Genomic DNA, 24986 nt, shown 5'->3' with positions numbered 1-24986 from the left:
GTACATAGCTCAAGTAATGGACTTCCAATTCTAACCTATACCAATCGTTACCTCATGTTCACCTGTGTAATGGTTAGCCTCAGACAGTTCTCAACCGACTGGGTCATTTCTATCTGTTTGAACTGCTCTTGGCATGACAGTCTGGCTTCTTGGAATGGAAGGGGTTAACATTAACTTGCTCTTGTGGTAGGAGTAATTTGATACTACTCCCTCTGAGATTAAGTTTCCACAATCAAAATTTCTCTTCACACAGGTTTGACTGATTTTTCAAGCGTCAGGACGAACATGGACAGAAGTATTACCTATTATATTAATGAGACTAAGAGCCACAACAAACCGGACAACCGGGTTAACCCCTTATGAGCTAATGACAGGCAGAGCAATGCAATTACCCGAAAACATCATAACAGGTGGAGCCGATGTAGGCCCGTTAAAAGACAGAATTAAACGTTACGTTTTGGAACTGAGTACCCAACTAAAAGAAATGCGTGCAGCAAATGTCACAGCGTGGTGATATCAACCTGATCCTCTTCCTTTGAAAACATTTTGATTTGTTTTGTTTTAACCCATTTATTGTCTTCTGAGACAGAGTGCTCGAGGTGGGAAGATATGGGAGTTACATTCAAAAAAAAATTATTATGAGCACTTCATCTCTACTATAAAAACCACAAAGCCTGGACATAATTTGTTTCTGAAATTGGAATTGATAAGAAAAATTTATATGAGTTGCTATTCAAGCACTCGAGGGAGAAAAATTTACTGGTAATTTAAGGGGATAATCAAATTATATTTTAAAATAAAAGAAGTCCAGTCTAAATGGTTCCTATTGATTGCCGTGTATCAAGAATTCTTTTCGAAAAAAAAAATTTTACATTGACAAATCCTGTCAGTCAAACAATACTGCTCTCAAGTTGGGATAATTGTGAAATGATAGAAGGGACTCGGGCACAATATAGTGGGATATTTTGGGAAATAAAAGCGGTTCAAGAAGAAATTACGTAAAATAAATAAATTTTGGGATATTGGAGCTGACTGTAAATATTGTATCGGACAGTAACATTAGTTTGGCAACATTAGATCAAAGGTCAGAGATTTAGGGCCTCGCATTAAAGATATATTTAAAAATAAATGAAAATACAGATAAGGAATTCTCTAAAGATCAAATACTGATCGTACATTTGCACAGGATAGCTACAGTGCTAGAAACACATGCCTGAACCATTAATAAATTAATAAAAGACGAATATAATGTATCTTAGTAGGCGGCTGCTAATAACATCCGCAGTACATAGTTCGGTTCTAGGTTATATGATCAGACAATACACATCGTAAATTAACTTATGCTTTAACTTATGCTCTAATCTCTGCGTTTGTTCGCCACTACAGAGTTTGGTACCGGATGGTTCTGGTTACTCGTGCTTCACAATTAGTCAATCAGCACAAGCAACCAGCTCTTAGTTATACCCAACAGTCCCATAAATTCTCTTAACTTACCCCCCCCCCCCCCCCATGTTAACTGCACTGTTGGCTTAGTCTGACTCCCACAGTTCAATGATCTCTACTCCAGTTCGCTGATCGAGGCCAACCGATCAGCTCACCAGTAGTGAGATCCTGCCGACTACGCCAATTTGTTGTGGGAAAAATCACCACTCGGAGTCAGACTTAAAGATTCAACATGCAGTTTATTGGACAAAGCTTTGGGAGAACCGCTGGACACTCCGCAGTGCACGCAGTCAATTTTCTCAACTTTAAAATGGTTGTCATGCTTTTTTATACCTTTGAAATACAGATTTTCAGTAGCTTTTACATCATTAATCTTGATTACACACATTAACCAATTAAGCCCGCACAGCAACAACGGACTGTTTACATATTAACCAATTAAATTAAAACAACTGTTATCACCTTAAGACAGTATGCCTTTGTTTCACGCAGTCTGGTTCTATCGTTTTATCAGTTCGTTGTGAAATATCCTTTGTATTCCCAGACTGTAAGCCAGTTTTGGAATGTACAAACTCAACACTTTTAACTGTCTTTCCCACAGTCACAGAATCCATTTTGTTTAGTAGTGTCCATTTTGTTAGTAGTCAAGTGTTATGTTTAAGCTTTAATTAGGGTTAGTCTAATCTACACAAAGCGCATTTCAGTGTGGTTTTAGGGTAAAGACCACCGCCATGTACCCAATAGTCACTTCATCGTTGCCTTTAACCCAACAGCCCAAATTTTACGCTAACACTGTCCGTGGTCATCCTCCATGTATATCCCACAGCCAGTTCTCCTTTCCCCATCCTGTACTGATGAAGAGCCATCCACAAAAATTTTAAAAGAGGGTTCTTCCTTTCCTGTTTCCTTTGTCTTTCTGCTTTCAGGCCCCATCTTACCCCCTCCTTTTTGTTTTGATACAAATGGGCCCTTGGGATCATTTGCTATCATCAATTGACACTCATGTTTTTCTCCCTGATAAACTAAGTTGTCTGCTAACATAGTTGTGATTTTTACCCCCTTTACGGTTATATTTCTCCCTTGCAGCAACAATGTCCATCTAGCGATTCTATTTTGGCTAACTAAACCATCCTTAATCCTTCCATCTAACAGTAGCTGTACTGGGGTGTGTTCTGTTAATATTGTAAATGGGTTTAGTCCCACTATATAGGTAAAATGCTGCACTGCCCAAAAGACAGCTAGAAAGTGTCTTTCGCATACCGTATACCTCTGCTCTACTAGTGAGAGCATACGTGAGGCGTACGCTACTGGTCGTAATTTTCCGTGTGTCTCCTGCAATAGAACTGCCGAGAGGGCGGTGTCTGTGGTAGCCACCTCCAATGAAAACGGCTCAGTTGTATTTGGGGTTTTTAAAGCAGGCGCGGCAGCTAGTGCCTGCTTTAGATCAGTCATGGCCTGGCTGTGTTCTGTTTTCCACTCCCAGGCCACATTCTTTTTTAATAATTCCATCAGCGGGGCCGCCTTTGTGGCGAATCCATCAATATGGTCCCTGCAATATCCCACCAACCCCAAGAAGGACCTTAACCCTTTTACATCCCGCGGAACAGGGAGTCTACCAACTGTCTCTACCCTTCGCTTGTCAATGTCCCTTAGTCCCAGCGTCAGAATCATTCCCAAGTAAGTAACTTTTTGTTTCATGATCTGCGCTTTTTTAGGGTTAATCTTTAATCCCAAGTCATGTAACAACTGCAGTAATTCACTTAGCAGTTGATAATGTTCCCTCTTGGTTTCGGTTTGTAGGAGTAAGTCGTCTACATACTGCACTAGACATTCAGGCCTTGAGAATCCTTTTAACCCTTCCCTCAGCCGTTGGTGAAATATAGATGGGGAATTGTGAAACCCCTGCGGCAGGACGGTCCATGTATATTGCTGTCCTTGGAAAGTAAATGCAAATTTATATTGACATTCTTTCTCCAGTGGAATAGATCAAAAACCGTTACTTATGTCCAAAACCGTAAACCACTGCGCATCCTCATTTTGTCGAACTACTGTCTCTGGGCTAGTTGCTACTGTAGGGGCTGTTGACGGGGTGACTTTATTTAATTCTCTGTAGTCTATCGTTAATCGCCAGCTACCATCGGGTTTCCTCACTGGCCAAATAGGTGCGTTATTAGTAGAAGCTATTGGTCTTAATATCCCTTGCTGCAGCAGACTCTATCACCTTCTCTATCTCTTCTTCTGCTTGCTTTGGGAAACCATACTGCTTCTGTGGTTTGGGGTCTGGACCTTGTATACACACACTACCGGTCATTTTCCCACAATCATGTTTATGTTGGGCAAACACTATTAAGTTTTGTACAATAATCTGTTGTACTTCACGATCGTTACTCATTTCTCCTGGTTCTATCCACATTTCCCCGATCGTGCAGATCCTATCCTGATATTCGCCCACCGGGACGAGTGTGTGATTTATACTGCCCATGCCCAAAGGCATTTGCCAAATCATACAATTAACAGGGTCGAAGCAGAATCCCGCTTTGGCCATATAGTCACTCCCTAATATATGTTCTTGTTCTCTAGGTAATTTAATAAGGATCACTGAATGCTCTATCACGATGTCTCCCACACCGACTTCCAACGGTACACTCACATATCCCACTTGTGAATGCCCTGTGCATCCACTGAGAATAATTTTGTTTTGAATTTTCCAATCTATGTCATTGATCTGAGTGGTGTTAACGGTGGTTCGGGATCCCCCTGTGTCCCAAAGGAATGTAAGAGGGCGGCCTCCGACCCTACCATTCCCCATGTCATCCAACCGCGCGTCACACACCCATAACGGAGAGGCCTGAGACCGTCATTGCAGTTCGGGGTACAACCCGGAACTCGGTGATATTTTTATCGTATCACACTGAGGACTTGGTCTATTTGGCCCTTCCACGGGTAGGCTCTGATTTCTTCCCCGACCTGCACCCTCTCGTCTCGGGTTCGGGCAGTCCCTTGCGAAGTGTCCCTCTTGGCCACAGTTATAGCATTTGGACAGCTCGCCTTGAGTTCTCCCCGTTCCTGAGAAGTTTCCTCTTCCTCTGCCTCTACCTCTTCCCACTGTCTGATAAGCTGGAGGGGGTTCCCCCTGAGTAGGTCCCCTACCTTCATTTCTCCAAATTTTCGCCTGATCCTTAACAGGCATTCCTCTGTCCCCGGATGCCTTGGATCGTTTGGGTATTTCCCTTTCCCATACTCTAACCATCTTCCTAATTATCTAGGGTTCCGTATGTGTGTCATCAGCGGGATCAAACTGATCTAGTGCCTTCCTCGACTCCTCAGTGCCATGCGACACTAATGTTCTCAGCCATCGGTTCCTAACCTCCCGCTGTAAATTATCCCTATCTAAGTCTGTACCATAGACCCCCTGAAACACCGCCCAAATGCGGGCCGAAAATACAGTGGGGTGTTCACCTTTCCTTTGATAGCATCTCATTGGTGCCTCCACTGGATCCCCTCTGTTATCGCCCACGACAGATAAAATCTGGTCCTTTAAGGCCTCATTTGTGCCTCTACCAAGTTTTTGTTCCTCCGGTAGGACGGAGCGTATATGTGGGTGTAGGCACATTAGGATTAATTTCCTTTCCTCAGCATCGTCTAAGCCGTGTATCGCTGTCTGTTGCCTGACCGCTAGGAACAACTCCCGAGGATCATCCCCAGGCGCACACGTTCCAATATCTTTCGCAATAACCCTCAGTTCCTGTACCCCAAGTGGGGTGGAATATGTCATATCCTGGCCATCTTCCCCCACCTGTGCTCTAGTGGTTGCAAGGAGGGCCATTGGGGCAGACGGTTTTTTCAGCTCTGGAGCATAAGCTGGCGGTGGGTCCCCTAGTGGAGGTTCCCTATCACCGCTGCTGTATCTATCCGCCTTGTCTGCTAAATCATCCCAATCTACATCCCCTAGACCACTTTCTTCACCTTTTCCGGGTGCAAAAGCACACAATATGCCCCTCTGTGCGGCTAGCTGATCTTGCAGCCTCCCTATCAGTTTCTGACACTTTGTGTGATCGCCAGTACTACTCCTCTTCTCCTGAGCTGATCTGTGAATCACATTCATAGCGGTTTTTAAATCACTACATTGTTGTTTCCATCTCTCCACCTCAGCTTCAGCTGCTTGGGCTTCTCCCTCTCTCTTACTCTTTTCATTAGTCAATTTTTCGCACTGTAACTGATATTGGTTCATGTGCATCAAATCTGCACTTCTCTGTCCCTGTAGATCAGTTACCTTCTCACTAAGGCGGGCTATCTCCTCACGGAGTTTTTTATTCTCTATCTCTAATTCGTCTTGGATTTTCTGAGTCTCTTCTCTCCTAGCCTGCTGTCGGCATTCTATCCATTCCTCAAGTAAACATCCGATCGCTACGGACTTTTGTATCTTTTTAAATTTCCTATCTGACATCTTTGTTTGCGCAATTTTCCAAAGGACCTCCCCAACAGGCGTTCCCTTGTTTCCAATGTGACCCGCATACTCCCCGTATTGCGGCCACTTCCCTATTACGTATTTTTGAAGGAGTCCCTTCCAATCAAAACAGTCCAAGTCCCCAGGGCTTGGTGATTTCCCTTTATTCGTCATCTTGTGTTATTAACTATGAATTAACCCAAACTCCTGTTCTCTGTATACTTTGCCAAATTCGGTTCGCCTCGAGGCTCCCACTGACGCAACGGAGAGATTTATCCTCGAGCTCACCCAAGGACGCCAAAGATGTTGACCGGAAGTCACCGGTTAACGGTTTTGGCTTAGTACACAGGGAAGAGTCAATTCTCTCTTAATTCTCAATTCGCTTTATTAACGTTATTAGATCATGTACATACCGCTTATACGTCTAGTTAGATATAGGCATGCAGTTTACAGCAGGTTATACAGTTTTATACTCAAACTAGGATTTAAACGCACACCCACTAGGTTTCCCTGACTAACACTCCCTGAGTGGTCACAGAATAGAAAGGATATTATATTACCCGGAAAGGAGAGGTAATGCTGGCCAGGCAATTTGCCCTCTCACTCTCGACGTCGTCTCTACGTCCCTGACGTAGGGTCCCTACTTCCACGATGGTTAGTCTCCGGAGTCTCCCTCACAAACAAAACTGGGACCAAGCCTGCAATTCTTCAGTTTTATTCCCAAGTCTGTCTTTTCGAATGATGCTGTCTTCTCTGGTTGGCTTAAAGTTGCTGGAGTGGTCGGTGTTATCCCCTGATTGGCTCTGTTCCTAGGGGCTAGGTAGCATCACCTCAATACTCCTTTTCTAAATAAGGACTGGTGTCTCATCAAAGCCCCTTTGTCCCTCCTAAGAAGCGGAACGAATTCAAACTGGTTCTGGCCAGTTCAGACCAGTGACTGAACTCCAGGTCACCTCAGTTCAAAAGTCAGTGTCTTTGTTAGCAATTCGAATTAACCTCAATAGGTTTCTGCAGCCTCTGGCCAACAATACCATACAGCTCTATGGACCACCCATTTGAGATGCCTAGGGATGGTAGGACTAGAGGGCATACATTTAAAATTCTTAAGAGTTAAATTAGATTATTGTCACAGAGCATCGTTGCCCTCTGGAATAAATGACTAATGCATGTAATGCGTATTGATTCACTGCAGTCCTTTAAAAGGGAATTTGACAAGTTCCTAAGTAAAGAGGACATTTACATAGTGTTCTAAAAGTGATTCATGAAGCAAGAAATGCAAATATGAAAGTATATTTCATTATTTCAGTATAAAGTTTTACTTCCGGGTTGCTGCTGACAATAAGTTGAAAGCCAGTGTGTTTTCTGTTTTCCTTGTTAGCCTTCAGGCCAATCAGTACATTACTTCCAATGGATCAGATTTATTAAATGTGGCACTAGTTTACTTAAAAGTCATGCAGGTTAAGAATAAGCCCTCCAATTCTTCTCCTCTCTTGGTGCCAATTGCCCTCTGATTCCTGGCACAAATGGTCAGTCTTCATGTCTGAGCTAAACATTGACTGTTTGAAGGATATTACACCATGATGAAGGCACCAGTCATGCTTCATCCTGTCCTTACCTAACAGCCACACGCATGCACTTTCCAATAGAGGTCACCTGATAACAACTATGAGCATGAACCCTGGCAGACACTCTCTCTCTCCCCACACCCCATAGCCCAGTGAGACCAATCGTAGCGCCCCTACAGTTGCCCTGACTGAGATCGGTTAACTCCCACAGATCCTGGGCCTGACTGAAACCTGGCTTGCGTGCTGTCAATTAATTCACATTTATTTGAACCAAGCTGTTGCTCCATTTGTACATTGCATCTTTGGATATTTTCCACCTCACTGAGGTGTCTCCTGGCTACACTGTTAGGAAACTGGCTGCAGCAAGATGAATAAATTTGTTTAAAAATTCTGATCTTCGCCCCAAACAAGTGGCATGTCACACTCAACGGGGGTGGACACTCACGAAGCACTGTAACTGGTGCAGGTGTCTCCCACTTCATGAATTTGGGGTCCACGTCTGGGCCTAGCAGACTGATGGCCAAAGTCTAGTCTCAGCGCACTATTCCAGGAATTTCAGGCCCCTTGTAATATAGAGTTTCCCATAGCATTAATATCTGGAAAGATCTGGACTATAGGTACTATATTGTACATGTAGTAAATGCAGGCTACCGGAGATAGTGGAAGACCAGTGAGGGAAGAGTCCAGGAGAGTAATACTGGGCCAGGAGCAGAAATCTACATTTATCCAAGTCTTAACACATTGGTGTTTTTGCCAGTGCATTTGTACTTTGATGTATCAAGACTTTACTGTAAAAGGTTGTACAGAGTGGGGGAAAGTCTATACCAAATGCCCATTTTAGCATTGAATTTCTTTTGTGACTTTGAAAGAGGACAGCCATTGGAAAGCACCCACAAAACTGAAAGTTGTACTTTATTATGAGGTAAACAATGTTACTATGGTCATTGAAAACCTTTATATTCTTAAACGTTTTAAACTTCGTGGATCAATCTCAATGAATATAGTTTTACAAAAATGAGTTGCACAAATAGATCTAATCAAGATGACTAATGTCAGTCTAAATAGAGATAGAACTTACATTTATAGAGCACCTATCACGACCTCAAGCTTCCCAAAGAGCTTTAAAGCCAGTTAAGTATTTTTGAATTGCAGTCACTGTTGCAATGTAGGAAATCCTGTAGCCAGTTTATACACAAAGTCCCACAAAGCAATGTGATGATGATCAGATAATCTATTTTTAGTGATGTTTGTTGATGGTTGCCTTTGTGGTTTCTTATGAAAATGGTGTCAGTAGGGAATAAAATATTTCCTAGATTTTTCTACCAATTGACAATGAAATCTAGCCATCTATCAACAGATTATAGAAGTATTGGCATAAAATTTCTAATTTAATGCATCTGCTGCAGAGCTTTGCATGATGAGAGCTTTCAGACATTGAGGTTAATGTGTCCAATTTGCAGCCCACCCAATTTTCCAGTTACTGCTGGGAATGCTAACTAATAAAATTTACCCCAGCATCTCAATTAGTCAGTCATGTTTCTTGTATCATTCCTTTCCTGCTTTTTTGCTAGCCTTGCTTCCTGTTTTACCTCATTCAGTTGTAAGTTCTCCTTGTCCTTGTACATACCTGTTCCATTTGTTTTTGTTATCTGGAAAGCCAATGCTTCAACCCACACACTAGCACCAATAATATCTAACAAAAGCAGAGATAAAATGAGTGGAAAATAAAAATAATTCCAACGAACAACCCATAACATAGCATTTAATGTGGGTGTATAACCTGGATGAGGCCAATGAGGTTTGAAAAATCTCTATTGTCAAGCAAGTATAAATTTGTGTATACCTAAGTTTTTGAGCTGCAAGAGAGAGAGAATTATTTCATAGGTCAAGGTTATTTTTATGAAATAGTGGTAATAATAAGCACTTAAGCTACAAATTATTTTGGTTGATCTAACAATTCAAAGCAGCCATGCTTCTTTGTGGAAATAGCATGACAGAGGAATGTAATGTAGAAGATAATTTTCTAACTGATGCAAAATGTAAACTTCACTATATAGCATTTGTCCATTTGGTTCTGAGATCTGATTGACCTGTGGGTACCATTTGAGCAATAAATCTAAGTTCCTGGTTCATCGTGGTACCCTCTTCTGATTGATTTTGTAATAATTCATGTGCTGTCATCTTGCTCTGTTGCTGGCTTACCTGGCTCCCTCCATCTCAGCCTTGACTCCAGTTCCCAAATCACTCCCTCACAACAGTTGCCCTGATTTCTATACTTTGTCACTTCCACTGAGCCAGCCTCAACTTCTCTGACTGTATTATTCTTCCCAGCAGCAAATCCAGGCCAAGACCTCCTGCTCAGTCCAGGGTTTTCCCTGGGTGCTCCAGTTGGGGATCTATTCTCATCTATCTAAGACCTCTGTCCTCCGTAACTCTGGACTTTATGGTCACAGGCTCACTTGAGTTCTGTTTCACTCCCTGCCCTGCTCTGGCCATACCGCTGATCCTTCAAAATATCTTTTTATGATGTATTTTTATTTAACATTTTGAAATATTAGACTTGTATTAAACTGCACATGTGTTCACAATTTGTATATATGTAATTTGTAGCTAAGTTGTTTTTCTCTCTCTCTTACTTGAGATTTTGGTCCCCGAGAAGGTACCAGAGCACCTGGCCATGCAGTGCCTCTCACTGTTGCTGAAAATAGTGTCAGATAGTGATTATGACACTGCTCTTAAGGTCCACAAACATTGTGTAAAATATTTTAAATGGACTTAATAACTGAACATTTCAATGAATTTTAGGCTATTGAATCAGTTCAGAAATCTGCTGTGAAGTTGTAGTAGAGTTCAATTATTTTGATCAGCAACTTTACCATTAAGGGACTAAATGTTAAGCTCTAGCATAGAACCACACGTGTTGCAGCATACCACACTCCTCGAGAGCTTGGGGATTTTGGTGGCAAACAAATGATTAATTCAAAAAATACTGCAAATGATTTTTTTTCCAAAATCACTAGTATAGGCACATAAAAACAGAAAATGCTGGAGAAGCTCAGCAAGTCAGGCAGCATCTGTGGAGAAAGAAACAGAGTTAACATTTCAGGTCGAAGACCTTTCGTCAGACCTGTGTCTGCTTGCTGTGTCCTGAACAGTCGATTTAAGGCAAGCTGCTTGGTAACTGATGTGTTCTGCAGCTATTCCATAGCCCGGTCCAGTTGCCATTCTGTCTGCAGAATGTATAGACACATGGCTTTGATATATGAAAAATATGGTAGAAATTTCCTCCAAATTTCCATTTCAACTACTAGATGCTATTTCACTTTATGGACTGCTGTTGGCAGATATGTTGGCTGAAATTTCATACTGCAGCTGTGGCTGAAAAAATAGTAGCTAGTGGAGGACTTATCTTTACAATAATTCAACAGTTGGAGATAATCCATTTTTGAAGACACTATTATAAACAGTTTATATCTTGAAAGCTACTAGGACATTCAGTAATTCTATCTTTAAGCCAGGGCAATTCTTTTATAATGTGTTACTCACATATTTGATTATATTTCTCTTATTCTAAGGTCTGTTAAAACATTGAAGTAAAGTTTCATATTTTCTCAGTCTTTGCTAAAAATGCACAGTCATCCCTTATGTAAACAATTTTACAACACCAAGTTATAGTCCAGCAATTTTATTTTAAATTCACAAGCTTTCGGAGATTTTCTCCTTCCTCAGGCAAATGTTTCAAGATCTCCTTGAAGCCTAGTGCCTGCTCTGCCATTTGATAAGATCATGGCTGATCTGATTGTGACCTCAACCCTACTTTCCCGTCTACCTACTGTAACCTTTGACTCCCTTGTTAATCAGGAATCTATCTAACTCAGCCTTAAAAAATATTCAATTACCCTGCCTCCACAGCTCTCTGGGGAAGGGAGGTCCACAGATTCACGACCCGCTGGGAGAAAAAAATTCTCCTCATCTCCGTGACCCCTTAAACTGTGGCCCCTAGTTCTAGTCTCTCCCACAAGGGGAAACATCCTCTCAGCATCTACCCCTTCTAGTCCCCTCAGGATCTTATGTTTCAATAAGGTCACCTCTCATTCTTCTAAACTCCAATGTATACAGGCCCAACTTGTCCAACCTTTCCTCATAAGATAACCCCCTCATCCCAGGAATCAGTCGAGTGAACCTTCTCTGAACTGCCTCTAAAGCAATTATGTCCTTTCTTAAATAAGGACTGGGGTTGACAATTGTTTACAATTGTCAACCCCAGTCCATCACCGGCATCTCCACATCATCCCTTATGTAGCATGTTTGCCACTTTAGTTAATTCTACAGTCTTTGACATCAGAGAACTATTATCAAATTGTTTTGGCGAGTAGTGTAGTTAATGGAATTTTAGTATTTGTGGAACACTGCAATCTTAATTTAAATTGTTTAGCATTGTTGTGCTGTTCCATATATTTCCTATTGTGCAGTATTACTTTTAATTTGCTGCTTTCTCATCTAGGCATTTCCTGAATTGTGTTATCTCTGCTCTCCTTGGCGTTCTGCTGATTGTTTGCATTGCATCCTTTGTGTTTATTGAGTACTTTGTTGATGCAAATATGCTTCGCACCAACAGGAACTTTGAAAGTAAGTTTACCTTGTGGAATTTCAGTTTCAATAAATCCATGTGATGTGTGACTTAGGCTCTATACAATTATTAGTTATTGTGATACCTATTTTAATTACACGGAAACTGAGTCTGAACAGCATGAGAGTTCTTTTAAGATTTGGTTCTATATATACGAACACACGAATTAAGAGCAGGAATAGGCCATTCGGCCCCTCGTGCCTGCTCTGCCATTTGATAAGATCATGGCTGATCTGATTGTGACCTCAACCCTACTTTCCCGTCTACCTACTGTAACCTTTGACTCCCTTGTTAATCAGGAATCTATCTAACTCAGCCTTAAAAAATATTCAATTACCCTGCCTCCACAGCTCTCTGGGGAAGGGAGGTCCACAGATTCACGACCCTCTGAGAGAAAAAAATTCTCCTCATCTCCGTGACCCCTTAAACTGTGGCCCCTAGTTCTAGTCTCTCCCACAAGGGGAAACATCCTCTCAGCATCTACCCCTTCTAGTCCCCTCAGGATCTTATGTTTCAATAAGGTCACCTCTCATTCTTCTAAACTCCAATGTATACAGGCCCAACTTGTCCAACCTTTCCTCATAAGATAACCCCCTCATCCCAGGAATCAGTCGAGTGAACCTTCTCTGAACTGCCTCTAAAGCAATTATGTCCTTTCTTAAATAAGGAGACCAAAACTGCTTAGGTGTGGTCTCACCAATGCCCTGTACAACTGTAGCAAAACATCTCTACTTTTATATTCCATTCTCCTTGCAATAAATGTTGAATCTTCTACTCCTCTTTTCTGCCCTTTTCTCATCTTCTCACTCGGGTCACTAAATAACATTTAGGAATGGGAGCCCGGACTGATTTATTTTTTCCCCCAGCGCATGGACCCTGAGGCCAATTATAAACGCTCTGCAGCTCCACCGGCTGATATTAGGTAACTCACCAGGAATGGTTCTGTACTACGCCATTTTCCATTGAGCCACTGGGGATGTCTTCTTAATACTTAATAATACTATGGGCTCTCGCAAAGCAAAATATGTCCAGATTTTCTGAGCACTTTATATACTTATTTTTGAAAAGTCACACAAACTGGCGAGGTAGCTGCAAGGGATTGAATTTTAAAATTACAGTACTTAATATGCATTTCTCTGAGCAAAAACAGGATTTTGATTTATTTGAGGTGTCACGATAAAATATTCTAGGATTATTTATACTTCAAACAGATATGTATATAATATCTGTTGCTACGAATATCGTCAGGTTATGGAGATTATTTATTCACTTTGAGAGATCGAGGTGTATCTCGATTGAATGTCTTCATAGGAACTCACCAGTTTCTATTTGAATTCTCATATCTTTTTGGCATGTTTGCACGGAGAACCAAAGCCATTGATTGAAGCTCACTATTCAAATATGCTGAAACTGATTCTAAAAGCATGGACTGCCTCCACCTGCAATTGTATTGCTGAGCAGTGCCATTGAGATTTGTATTTGAATTTTTAAAAAATCTACACCAATATAATTAAGGCTTTAAACACACTCTCATCTTGACAAACTCTTTTGTTTAGAAAGAAAAGTAATAATAAATTGTGTTGGATTTTCTATTAGGACTAGGTATTCTAAAATGAATGTACCATGCACTCTTAATTTGGAATTGCTTAATTCAAAAGATCTGTTAATTTGAATTGAAATTGTGCAGAAATAGCTCCTGCAGTGTTTTATTTAAATTATTTAATTTGAACTCCCAGATAATTTGAATTTTTTGAGCAAAAAATGACTTAGAATTAACAGCAATGGACTGTACACCTTGTATCAGTGTCTGTGTTCTTTGGGGTTCACATAAACACAGGCAATGTGAGCTAATGCGCCTCATTTGTTCGCATGCAAAAATAACTATACTTTCAAATCTTTAGTTTTTAACCAGATTTGATGTATTTTATTTGTTTAGTTTAATCTTAAGACCTATTTTGAATTTCAAGCTTACTATTATTAGATGTTAAGGGTAAAGTTGAACAAAGATTTTTGCATATCTGTGTATGCAGATAACAACCATCCAGTTGACCAAGTGAAAAGTTCCGATCAATTTAAAGTATTCCATTATTGTTGCACATTAACACCTATAATGGAGAAGGGATCCCTTCATCCCCTTAGGTGCAGAGCAGAAATCAGAAGATAATTGAGTCTTCAAAATTTGGTCAAACAAAAATGTACAGCAATAACTGTAGATATCAGAATGGAAGCAAGTACAATACAGATAAACATTGTGTAGTTTTATCCACCGAGACAAGGATTAGGAACACAAATAACAAAAGAAACATTCGTGTACACGAGGGCAACATCTGATGCAAGGCTTTGTCCTGCAAAAGTCCTGGTGGATAATCAGGAAGACTTATAATTAAATGCGGTTAACGGAGTTTTCATTGTCCTGATTCTTCAGAATCAGACCCTGAACCATGGAGAAGAGGGCAAGTTGGGAGAGAACTGTAGTGAAGTTTAAATCCAATTAATAAAGAAGTGTTTCATACTTTTTTTTATTCTAACAGCTATAAACGATACAAATATCTGGCTTGCATTTCTGCCCTACGTCCCTATTCGTACAACTGCTACTGCCATTCTTATTGTGGCTGCGATAACCATCATACTAGGTCTGACTTCAGTGGCACTTTTGGGTCAACTTCTATGCTTCCACATCTACCTTTGTAAGTAACATACAAGATGTCCAGTGAACTCATTTTATCAATAAAATTCACCACTTCTCTACTGCAGTGCTAAAGAAATTGAGTTTTTCTTTTGAGCTTTAAATTAGATGTTAAAGTTTCTCTATGCTGTTTCTTAATGTTTGTTTTTAAATATTAGACTTGATCAAATTACAGTGCCATATAGTTTCATAAATTAGTTAATTTAATGCAGTTGATGTGGTGTATATGGATTTTGAAAAGGCGTTTGATAAGCTGCCACACGTTAGGCTTATCATCAAGAGTGCAGCCCATGGAATTAAAGAGGGCTGTGGCAACATGGATATAGAATTGGCTAAGGGACAGGAAGCAGACAGTAGTGGTGAACGGTTGTTTTTCGGACTGGAGGGAGGTGTACAGTGGTGTTCCCCAGGAGTCAGTGCTGGGACCACTGTTTCTCTTGATATATATTAATGACTTGGACTTGGGTGTGCAGGGCACAATTTCAAAATTTGCAGATGACACAAAACTTGGAAGGGTAGTAAACAGTGAGGAGAATAGTGATAGACTTTAAGAAGATATAGACAGGCTGGTGGAATGGGCGGACACATGAAAGATGAAATTTAACGCAGAAAAATGCAAAGTGATACATTTTGGTAGGAAGAACGAGGAGAGGCAATATAAACTGGAGGGGGACAACTCTAAAAGGGGTACAGGAACAGAGAGATCTGGGGGTATATGTGCACAAATCGTTGAAGATGGCAGGGCAAGTTGAGAAAGCGGTCAAAAAAGCATCCGGGATCCTGGGCTTTATAAATAGAGGCATAGAGTACAAAATTATGGAAGTCATGATGAACCTTTATAAAACATTGGTTCGGCCGCAGCTGGAGTATTGTGTCCAGTTCTGGGCACCGCACTTCAAGATGGCCTTAGAAAGGGTGCAGAAGAGATTTACTAGTATGATTCCAGGGATGGGGGACGTTAGTTACATGGATAGACTGTACAAGCTGGGGTTGTTCTCCTTGGAACAGAGAAGGTTGAGAGGAGATTTGATAGCGGTATTCAAAATCATGAAGGTTCTAGACAGAGTAGATAGAGAGAAACTGTTCCCATTGGCGGAAGGATCAAGGACCGGAGGACATAGATTTAAGGTAATTGGCAAAAAGAACCAAAGGTGACATGAGGAAAAACTTTTTTACACAGCGAGTGGTTAGGATCTGGAATGCACTGCCCGAGGGGGTGATGGAGGCAGATTCAATGATAGCTTTCAAAAGGGAACTGGATAAGTACTTGAAAAGAAAATATTTGCAGGGCTACGGTGAAAGGGCAGGGGAGTGGGACTAGCTGGATTGCTCTTGCATAGAGCCGGCGCAGACTCGATGGGTCGAATGGCCTTCTTCCATGCTGTAATCTTTCTATGATTCTATTTGTTAAATATCTATTTCAACAGACTATAGAAAATAAGTCAAGACTTAGAATATTGAAATGTAAACCATTTGCCATGGGGAGGCAGTATAATCATACATTACCAGAAGAGTGTTGCAGTAATCCATTTAAAGGACCTTGTTGTCCTAGATTATATATAATATATATCAAATGCTAATTGTGCTCGCAAACAGTAATTTGGTTCCTAACATTTCTGTACTGTTTCAAGGGAACACACCAGGCCGTGCAGGCTTCAAAGCTTACAAGATGTTTCTGACTGATATTATCTTGTTTTTTGCCTTCTGGCTGCAGCCCTCATATTCCATCTCTATGCTGATGGGAAGGGAGGAGGAAATTGCACTACTTGGCATTTTTACTATATGGGTACGGTAGTGTAGCAGTTATATTACTGAATTAATAGTCCAGAAACCTGGATTGATAATCCAGAGAATATGAGTTCAAATCCAACCATGGCAGTTTGAGAATTTGAATTCAGATTTTAAAATTATGGAAATAAAAAACTGGTATCAGTAAAAATGACCACGACAGTTGTTGTAAAAATCCAATTGGTTCCCAAATTACTTTTAGGGAAGGAAACCTGCTGTCCCTATTTGGTCTGACTTCAGTCCTACACCAATGTGGTTGACTTTTAACTGCCCTCTGAAGTGGCCATTTGGTTGTATCAAAACTTTCTCAGGGCAAATAGGGATGGGCAAAAAATTGCGTCCTTGACAGCAAAGCGCACATCCTGAGTGATTTTTTTTTTAAAAGTAAAAGTGCATTTAGTAACCAAATATGAAGACGCCCAGCAAGCACTATAACTAAACCTAACAAGCTGATACAGCATTATAAAAGTAACCAAAATGAATTAAAAACAAAAAAACTTTGAGGAAACAAATAATAGTTTTCTTTTTTACTTCTGAAGATGGGTGTCTCATTCTGGGGAATGGTGCTGTGATGCCAGTTCCCCCCTGGTACCTTACTGAAGTGCCCATTCATCATATGTAAGCCTGGATGATGAATGTTGACAGGCAGTTTAACCGTGGAAGGCACCTCAGCTTAGCCGAATCCTGTCCACCCCTCCCCCCCCCCCCCCCCCCCCCCCGAAGATACATGCAGAGTTTCCAGCAGAGGTCACTGGATAGAAATCAGGAGTGGAAACCTCTTTGACTAGTGCCTTGGGTTCTTTCGTGTCCTACCACAGCAGGCAGACATTTAACATCTCATGCAAAAGATTCCCTCAGTACTGCACTGAGGAGCCAGCCTAGATTATGCACTCAAGTCCTGGAGTGAGGTTTGAACCTTTCTGACTTAGAAGTGAGAGTGCTACACTGAGTCAAGCTGATGACTTTCGTATCGCGGATGAGCTACCTGTGATTTTCTGTCCGTTAACAGATGTAAAATCGTGGGCAGCGTGCCAGTGATTTTCAGATATGTGCTGCGAGTGAGCCAGGCATCCTACCATCAGCGCATTCTTGGAAAATTGTCCCCAGAAAGTCCACATAATATTCCTGCACATGAAATCATTTGAACCTTTGGAGGATAGAATTCCATATAATGGCGTGCTTTATAGGGAAAAACAGTTTGCTTGTAAATTGAAAAATTAAGCTTTAAAAATGGGCATTCTGAAAAAAGGGAATGCATTCAAAACCATTGAAATATCACCTGGGAGCAGAATGAACTTTAGTATTTACCCAAACAAACTTCAAAAAGATTCCTTCACTTAAGTAAGTCTAACAGCAGTTTTTAAAAAGAGTAAATTTTATTTTTTTCTTTGGAAAGATATCAAGGGCTTTCAATACATTTTACATGGATAGTTCTTTCAGTTTACAGTTATGTGTATTTCATTTACATATGAACTGTTTTTTGCAATCATTTCCAAAGCCATTATTAACATCACAAGTGAATTTTGTGAGCATTGCTCACCTTTCTAGATGCAGTGTTTGTGATTCAGTGTAGAAATTACAGATCGTGCATAAAGACAGTACGTTTTTTATTGATAGTGTGGAACCGGCTAAGCACTTATGAATACATAGTGCGCCAACGTCACCGGAGAGGATCCAAAGTCTCACCCAAGAGTCCGAAGGCACAAGAATCGCCACCGAGACCCGTTGAGGTAGGAAGGTGTAGGTTTTAAAAAGTGATTTGCACAAATTATAATTTTGTACACTGTTTAGTACTACATGCATTTGGCATAAATTTTGTTGATTTCCCAGGGCCAAGATGATTGAAATATTCATGGTGAACTAATGTTTTTTTTTTATCATTCGTTCATGGGATGTGGGCGTCGCTGGCGAGGCCGGCATTTGTTGCCCATCCCTAATTGCCCTTGAGAAGGTGGTGGTGAGCCGCCTTCTTGAACCGCTGCAGTCCGTGTGGTGACAGTTCTCCCACAGTGCTGTTAGGAAGGGAATTCCAGGATTTTGACCCAGCGACGATGAAGGAATGGCGATATATTTCCAAGTCGGGATGGTGTGTGACTTGGAGGGGAACATGCAGGTGGTGTTGTTCCCATGTACCTGCTGCTCTTGTCCTTCTAGGTGGTAGAGGTCGCGGGTTTGGGAGGTGCTGTCGAAGAAGCCTTGGCGAGATGCTGCAGTGCATCCTGTAGATGGTACGCATTGCAGCCACAGTGCACCGGTGGTGAAGGGAGTGAATGTTTAGGGTGGTGGATGGGGTGCCAATCAAGCGGGCTGCTTTATCTTGGATGGTGTCGAGCTGCTTAAGTGTTGTTGGAGCTGCACTCATCCAAGCAAGTGGAGAGTATTCCATCACACTCCTGACTTGTGCCTTGTAGATGGTGGAAAGGCTTTGGGGAGTCAGGAGTTGAGTCACTCACCACAGAATACCCAGCCTCTGAACTGCTCTCGCAGCCACAGTATTTATATGGCTGGTCCAGTTAAGTTTCTGGTCAATGGTGACCCCCCAGGATGTTGATGGTGGGGGATTTGATGATGGTAATGCCGTTGAATGTCAAGGGGAGGTCAAGGGAGAGAGTCAAGGACACTCTCTTGTTGGAGATGGTCATTGCCTGGAACTTATCTGGCACGAATGTTACTTGCCACTTATGAGCCCAAGCCTGGATGTTATCCAGGTCTTGCTGCATGCGGGCTCGGACTGCTACATTATTTGAGGGGTTGCGAATGGAACTGAACACTGTGCAATCATCAGCGAACATCCCCATTTCTGATCTTATGATGGAGGGAAGTTCATCGATGAAGCAGCTGAAGATGGTTGGGCCTCTGACACTGCCCTGAGGAACTCCTGCAGCAATGTCCTGGGACTGAGATGATTGGCCTCCAACAACCACTACCATCTCCCTTTGTGCTAGGTATGACTCCAGCCACTGGAGAGTTTTCCCTCTGATTCCCATTGACTTCAATTTTACTAGGGCTCCATGGTGCCACACTCTGTCAAATGCTGCCTTGATGTCAAGGGCAGTCACTCTCACCTCACCTCTGGAATTCAGCTTTTTTGTCCATGTTTGGACCAAGGCTGTAATGAGGTCTGGAGCCGAGTGGTCCTGGCGGAACCCAAACTGAGCATCGGTGAGCAGGTTATTGGTGAGTAAGTGCCGCTTGATAGCACTGTCGACGACACCTTCCATCACTTTGCTGATGATTGAGAGTAGACTTATGGGGGGTAATTGGTCGGATTGGATTTGTCCTGCTTTTTGTGGACAGGACATACCTGGGTAATTTTCCACATTGTCGGGTAGATGCCAGTGTTGTAGCTGTACTGGAACAGCTTGGCTAGAGGCGCAGCTAGTTCTGGAGCACAAGTCTTCAGCACTACAGCTGGGATGTTGTCGGGGCCCATCGCCTTTGCTGTATCCAGTGCACTCAGCCGTTTCTTGATATCACGTGGAGTGAATCGAATTGGCCGAAGACTGGCTTCCGTGATGGTGGGGATATCGGGAGGAGGCTGAGATGGATCATCCACTCGGCACTTCTGGCTGAAGATGGTTGCAAACGCTTCAGCCTTGTCTTTTGCACTCACGTGCTGGACTCTGCCATCATTGAGGATGGGGATGTTTGCAGAGCCTCCTCCTCCCGTTAGCTGTTTAATCGTCCACCACCATTCACGACTGGATGTGGCAGGACTGCAGAGCTTTGATCTGATCCGTTGGTTGTGGAATCGCTTAGCTCTGTCTATAGCATGTTGCTTCCGCTGTTTAGCACGCATGTAGTCCTGAGTTGTAGCTTCACCAGGTTGGCACCTCATTTTTAGGTACGCCTGGTGCTGCTCCTGGCATGCTCTTCTACACTCCTCCTTGAGCCAGGGTTGATCCCCTGGCTTGTTGGTAATGGTAGAGTGAGGAATATGCCGGGCCATGAGGTTACAGATTGTGCTGAAATACAATTCTGCTGCTGGCCTACAATGCCTCATGGATGCCCAGTTTTGAGCTGCTGGATCTGTTCTGAATCTATCCCATTTAGCTCGGTGTTAGTGCCACACAACACGTTGGATGGTGTCCTCAGTGCGAAGACGGGACTTCATCTCCACGAGGACTGTGCGGTGGTCACTCCTACCAATACTGTCATGGACAGATGCATTTGCGACAGGTAGATTGGTGAGGACGAGGTCAAGTAAGTTTTTTCCCTCATGTTGGTTCGCTCACCACCTGCCACAGGCCCAGTCTGGCAGCTATGTCCTTCAGGACTTGGCCAGTTCGGTCAATAGTGGTGCTACCGAGCCACTCTTGGTGATGGACATTGAAGTCCCCCACCCAGAGTATGTTTTGTGCCCTTGCTACCCTCAGTGCTTCCTCCAAGTGGTGTTCAACATGGAGGAGGACTGATTCATCAGCTGAGGGAGGGCAGTAGGTGGTAATCAGCAGGAGGTTTCCTTGCCCATGTTTGACCTGATGCCATGAGATTCAGAGTCAATGTTGAGGACTCCCAGGGCTACTCCCTCCTGACTGTCTATCACTGTACTGCCACCTCTGGTGGGTCTGTCCTGCCGGTGGGACAGGACATACCCAGGGATGGTGATGGAAGAGTCTGGGACTTTGGCTGAAAGGTATGATTCTGTGAGTATGGCTATGTCAGGCTGTTGCTTGACTCGTCTGTGGGACAGCTCTCCCAATTTTGGCACAAGTCCCCAGATGTTCGTAAGGAGGACCTTGCAGGGTCAACTGGGCTTGGTTTGCCGTTGTCGTGTCCAGTGCGTAGTGGTCCGATGCCAGGTGGTCCGTCCGGTTTTATTCTTATTATGACTTTTTGTAGCGAGATTTTACAACTGAGTGGCTTGCTTAGGCCATTTCAGAGGGCAATTAAGAATCAACCACATTGCTGTGGCTCTGGAGTCACATATCGGCCAGACCGGGTAAGGACGGCAGGTTTCCTTCCCTAAAGGGCATTAGTGAACCAGATGGGTTTTTATGATAATCCGGTAGTTTCATGGCCACCATTACTGATACTAGTATTTTAATTCCAGATTTTTTTATTTAATTAATTGAATTTAAATTCGCCAGCTGCCATGGCGGGATTTGAACTTATGACTCTGGATTTTAGTCCAGGCCTGTGGATTACTAGTCCAGTAACATAACCACTATGCTACCGTCCTTGGGGTGGGGGAAGGAGAATAGCTGCAGTTCTTCCTACAATATAGTGTGGCCAATAGTGGAAGCTGAATGAAAAAAAAATCTTTGACTTTATTTCAAATATTTCCGTTGCTTTGTGTAATTCATCACTCTGCAATGGGTTGCTCCAGACAAGACAGCCCTTTGATTTTGGTACTCTCCTCCATATCCTTCTCAATGCGAGATACCAGAACACATTTCTGACGCTCAATGTTGCTATGGCATGAATGATGGGATAAGTGTCAGATGAAGCTTTTCTGTAATTAATCTGGAATTTGCACATGCCTGCCCAAACGTGTGTGGGCGTCTTCAGCACGCAGCTGTCACTTCCAGTGAAAAATCAGCGGGAAGCCTGTTGAATGGCCCACCACCCAAAAAGAACTAGCGATCTGTTACCATATTGGGAATCCCATCAAATGGTGGGAAAGAAATCGAGGTTGAGATTGATAGGCAATTTAGAAAGGTTCGCAGTGATTACAGAGCTGTAATTATGGGGGGCTTTAACTAACCTAATGTAGACTGTGATAAAACAAATGCTTGTGATCAAAATGGGGAGTGGTTCTTAGAATGCATCTGGGACTGTTTCCTTAATCAGTGTTGTAAGTCCAACGAGGAAGGATGTGTAGAGCTAGATTGGCTCTGGGTAATGAAGCCGAACAATTAAATGATCTACAGGTAGGAAAACTTTTGGGAAATAATGGCCATAACCTAAGTAGGTTCATCTTGAAAATAGGGAAAGAAAGACTACAGATCACAGTGTTGAACTGATAAGTAGCTAATTTCCACAGCATAAAAGGGGACCTAACTACATCAGTTGGCTAAAAACATTGGCAGATCAAACGGGATTAGCGGTGGGAGATATTTAAATACGAGATGGATGAGATACAGGTTAAAAGATTCCAACCAATAAAATGAGTATGTCAAAGATTTGGCAAACTATGAGGAAGACTGCAGGAGGATAGAGACTGGTTAGGGGAATGGAAAAATAGATGGCAGATACAGTTCAGTGTCAGAAATATGAAGTGCATGTTGAGAAAAACAGGGATAGGGAATATGTCCTAAAAGGTAAGACTCTTAACAGAGTGGAGGAAGGACATCTGAAAACCTTTAAAGCTGCAAATGCATATAGAAAAAGCCTAAAATGGACTATTACAGTAGAAGTAAGAATATACACTCGGCTTGTATTCCCTTGAGTATAGGTGATTGAGGGTGATCTGATTGAGGTATTCAAAATAGTAAAAGGATTTGATAGTATTAATACGGAGAAACTATTTCCTTGGGTAGGGGAATCAAGAAGAAGGGGACATAATCTTAAAATTAGAGCTAGACCATTCAGGAGCAAAATCAGGAAGCACTTTTTCACACAAAGTGTAGTAAAAATTTGGAACTCTCTCCCCAAACGGCTGTGGATGATGGGTCAGTTGGAGGTTTCAAAACTGAGATCGATAGATTTTTGTTAGGTAAAGGTGGCGAGGGGTATGGAGCAAAGGCGATAAAATGGAGTTGAGGTGCAGATCAGCCATGATCTAATTAAATGGCGGAGCAGGCCCGAGGGGCTGAATGGCCTACTCCTGTTTCTAATGTTCTTACATAGAATGATTTACCGCAAGCAATTACTAAGGCACAATCTATAACTCCATTTAAAAGGAATTTCGATAAGTATTTGGGAAGGAAGAATATAAAAGGATATGGGTAAAAGCAGGGAAATAGGATTAAAGTGGTTAGCTCTAGTTGAGCTACTATGATTGGCTGAATAGCTGCCTGTGCTGTAAATTCTGTGATTCTATGCAGTTGATGGGTGTAGATATGGCAGTTTTGTTTCTGTGCTTGGTATTTCTCTTTCAAACGTTGATAGAATCAAAAGTACCTATACTAACATTATTTCCCTTCCTGTCCTGAAGACAGTGACTCATGTGGGAGTACAGTTCCAGGGGCAAGTAGTATTCTTAAAATGTGGACCTAGGCAAGTTATCACAGCCAAGCCCTAGCACTGCCTTTATCTGCCATCCACACGTGCTCCTTTCAGCAGAAGTCATTGAGAGTGGCAGCCTGGGACCTTTCTGGTCTGTACCAGCCCAGGTAGTATGTTTACCCACCAACCCATCAGGGAAGCTGAGGCTCTGACTTATTTGTTTCTTAATGGTGCATTCCTTACTATTTGAATGTGCTGATCACAAGTTTACTTGCATTCTAACTCCAGAAGGGACCAATAAAGAGAAACCCTTATTTGGCAAAAAGAATTGTGATGCTTGTGGTGCTGCTAGTCTACTTTTGAAAGAAGCAAACTTTTACTAGAGATGCAGAAGCTCATGTGGAATGGATATTTCTATATTTTCCAGAATTTCAGAAGTGCAGGATCCCCCGGATACACAAATACTGAAATTCAGTTTGAAGGCAGCTCATTAACTGTGTCATTGACAAAGGAGTAAGTGCTCATTACAAGTTTTTTTTAAAAATAAAAGTAATAACCATTTAACAGAAGTACCACATTAAGAACTGTATAATATTGTTACGTAAATTTGCCACTTGTATAAGCAGATAAACTAAAATGTTTGTGCTTAATTTATAATGAAATTACAATTCAAAAGTAGAAATCAGATTTAAAAAAGGGCTAGCTTTTAGAAAAAACTGTTAGCGGTGTTAATATTATCTACGTACTGTATAAGTAGAAATTTATCTGACTGGGAGGCTGTAAGTAGTGAGTCTGCTTTACAAATGAGTCATTGTGGTGGATAATACTGTGGCTCATTCTGTGGTAGTGCACTTATTTGCATCTCAGGAGGTCACATTATCCTATCTGTTCTGGACACTCAAACTTGCCTCTCCTGGATTGTATTTGTTCTACCGGTTGCTTCGACTGTGCACAGTTAGTGCATGCATTAAAATCAAATTGCCTGTCCTGGAGGCTGAGGAGCCATGGTGATTGGGGCAAATGTTGACCCACACCTTGTATGCTGGTTGGTTTCTTTTTGAGGGATTTTTGGCTGGTATGAGGTGGGAGAGTTGTCCTAATACACAAATAAATACAGTAAGTTATCCAAAATCAAATGACTTTCCTACACCATTATTCTCTTTTTTTAAAGTGACATTGTCTACATAAAAGATAATTTACCAGCATCTTGCTATAAAATTGCTAAATTTAAAGTAATTGTAAAATATTTCTGTAACTAACAAAATAACCACTGTAGCTTTGTGAATTTCTCGCGTAGGAAAGGTGCATGAACTAATG

The 24986-nt window shown here is 41.9% G+C and overlaps 1 protein-coding gene across 4 annotated transcripts in view; it reads left to right on the top strand.

The window, feature by feature from the left end:
* zdhhc1 (zinc finger DHHC-type containing 1) overlaps window positions 1-24986 on the top strand; it is a 98303-nt gene that overhangs the window by 52116 nt on the left and 21201 nt on the right. For all 4 annotated transcript variants that reach the window (XM_067997811.1, XM_067997813.1, XM_067997812.1 and 1 more), the window contains 4 exons: window positions 11960-12084; window positions 14617-14772; window positions 18177-18289; window positions 24097-24182. In XM_067997811.1, coding sequence (XP_067853912.1) covers window positions 11960-12084; window positions 14617-14772; window positions 18177-18289; window positions 24097-24182 — 480 coding nt within the window. The remainder of the gene's footprint in view (window positions 1-11959; window positions 12085-14616; window positions 14773-18176; window positions 18290-24096; window positions 24183-24986) is intronic.

Source organism: Heptranchias perlo, chromosome 16 (genome assembly GCF_035084215.1).
Source record: "Heptranchias perlo isolate sHepPer1 chromosome 16, sHepPer1.hap1, whole genome shotgun sequence".
NCBI classification, from domain to species: Eukaryota; Metazoa; Chordata; class Chondrichthyes; order Hexanchiformes; family Hexanchidae; genus Heptranchias; species Heptranchias perlo.
This window is presented reverse-complemented; position numbering and strand designations above follow the sequence as displayed.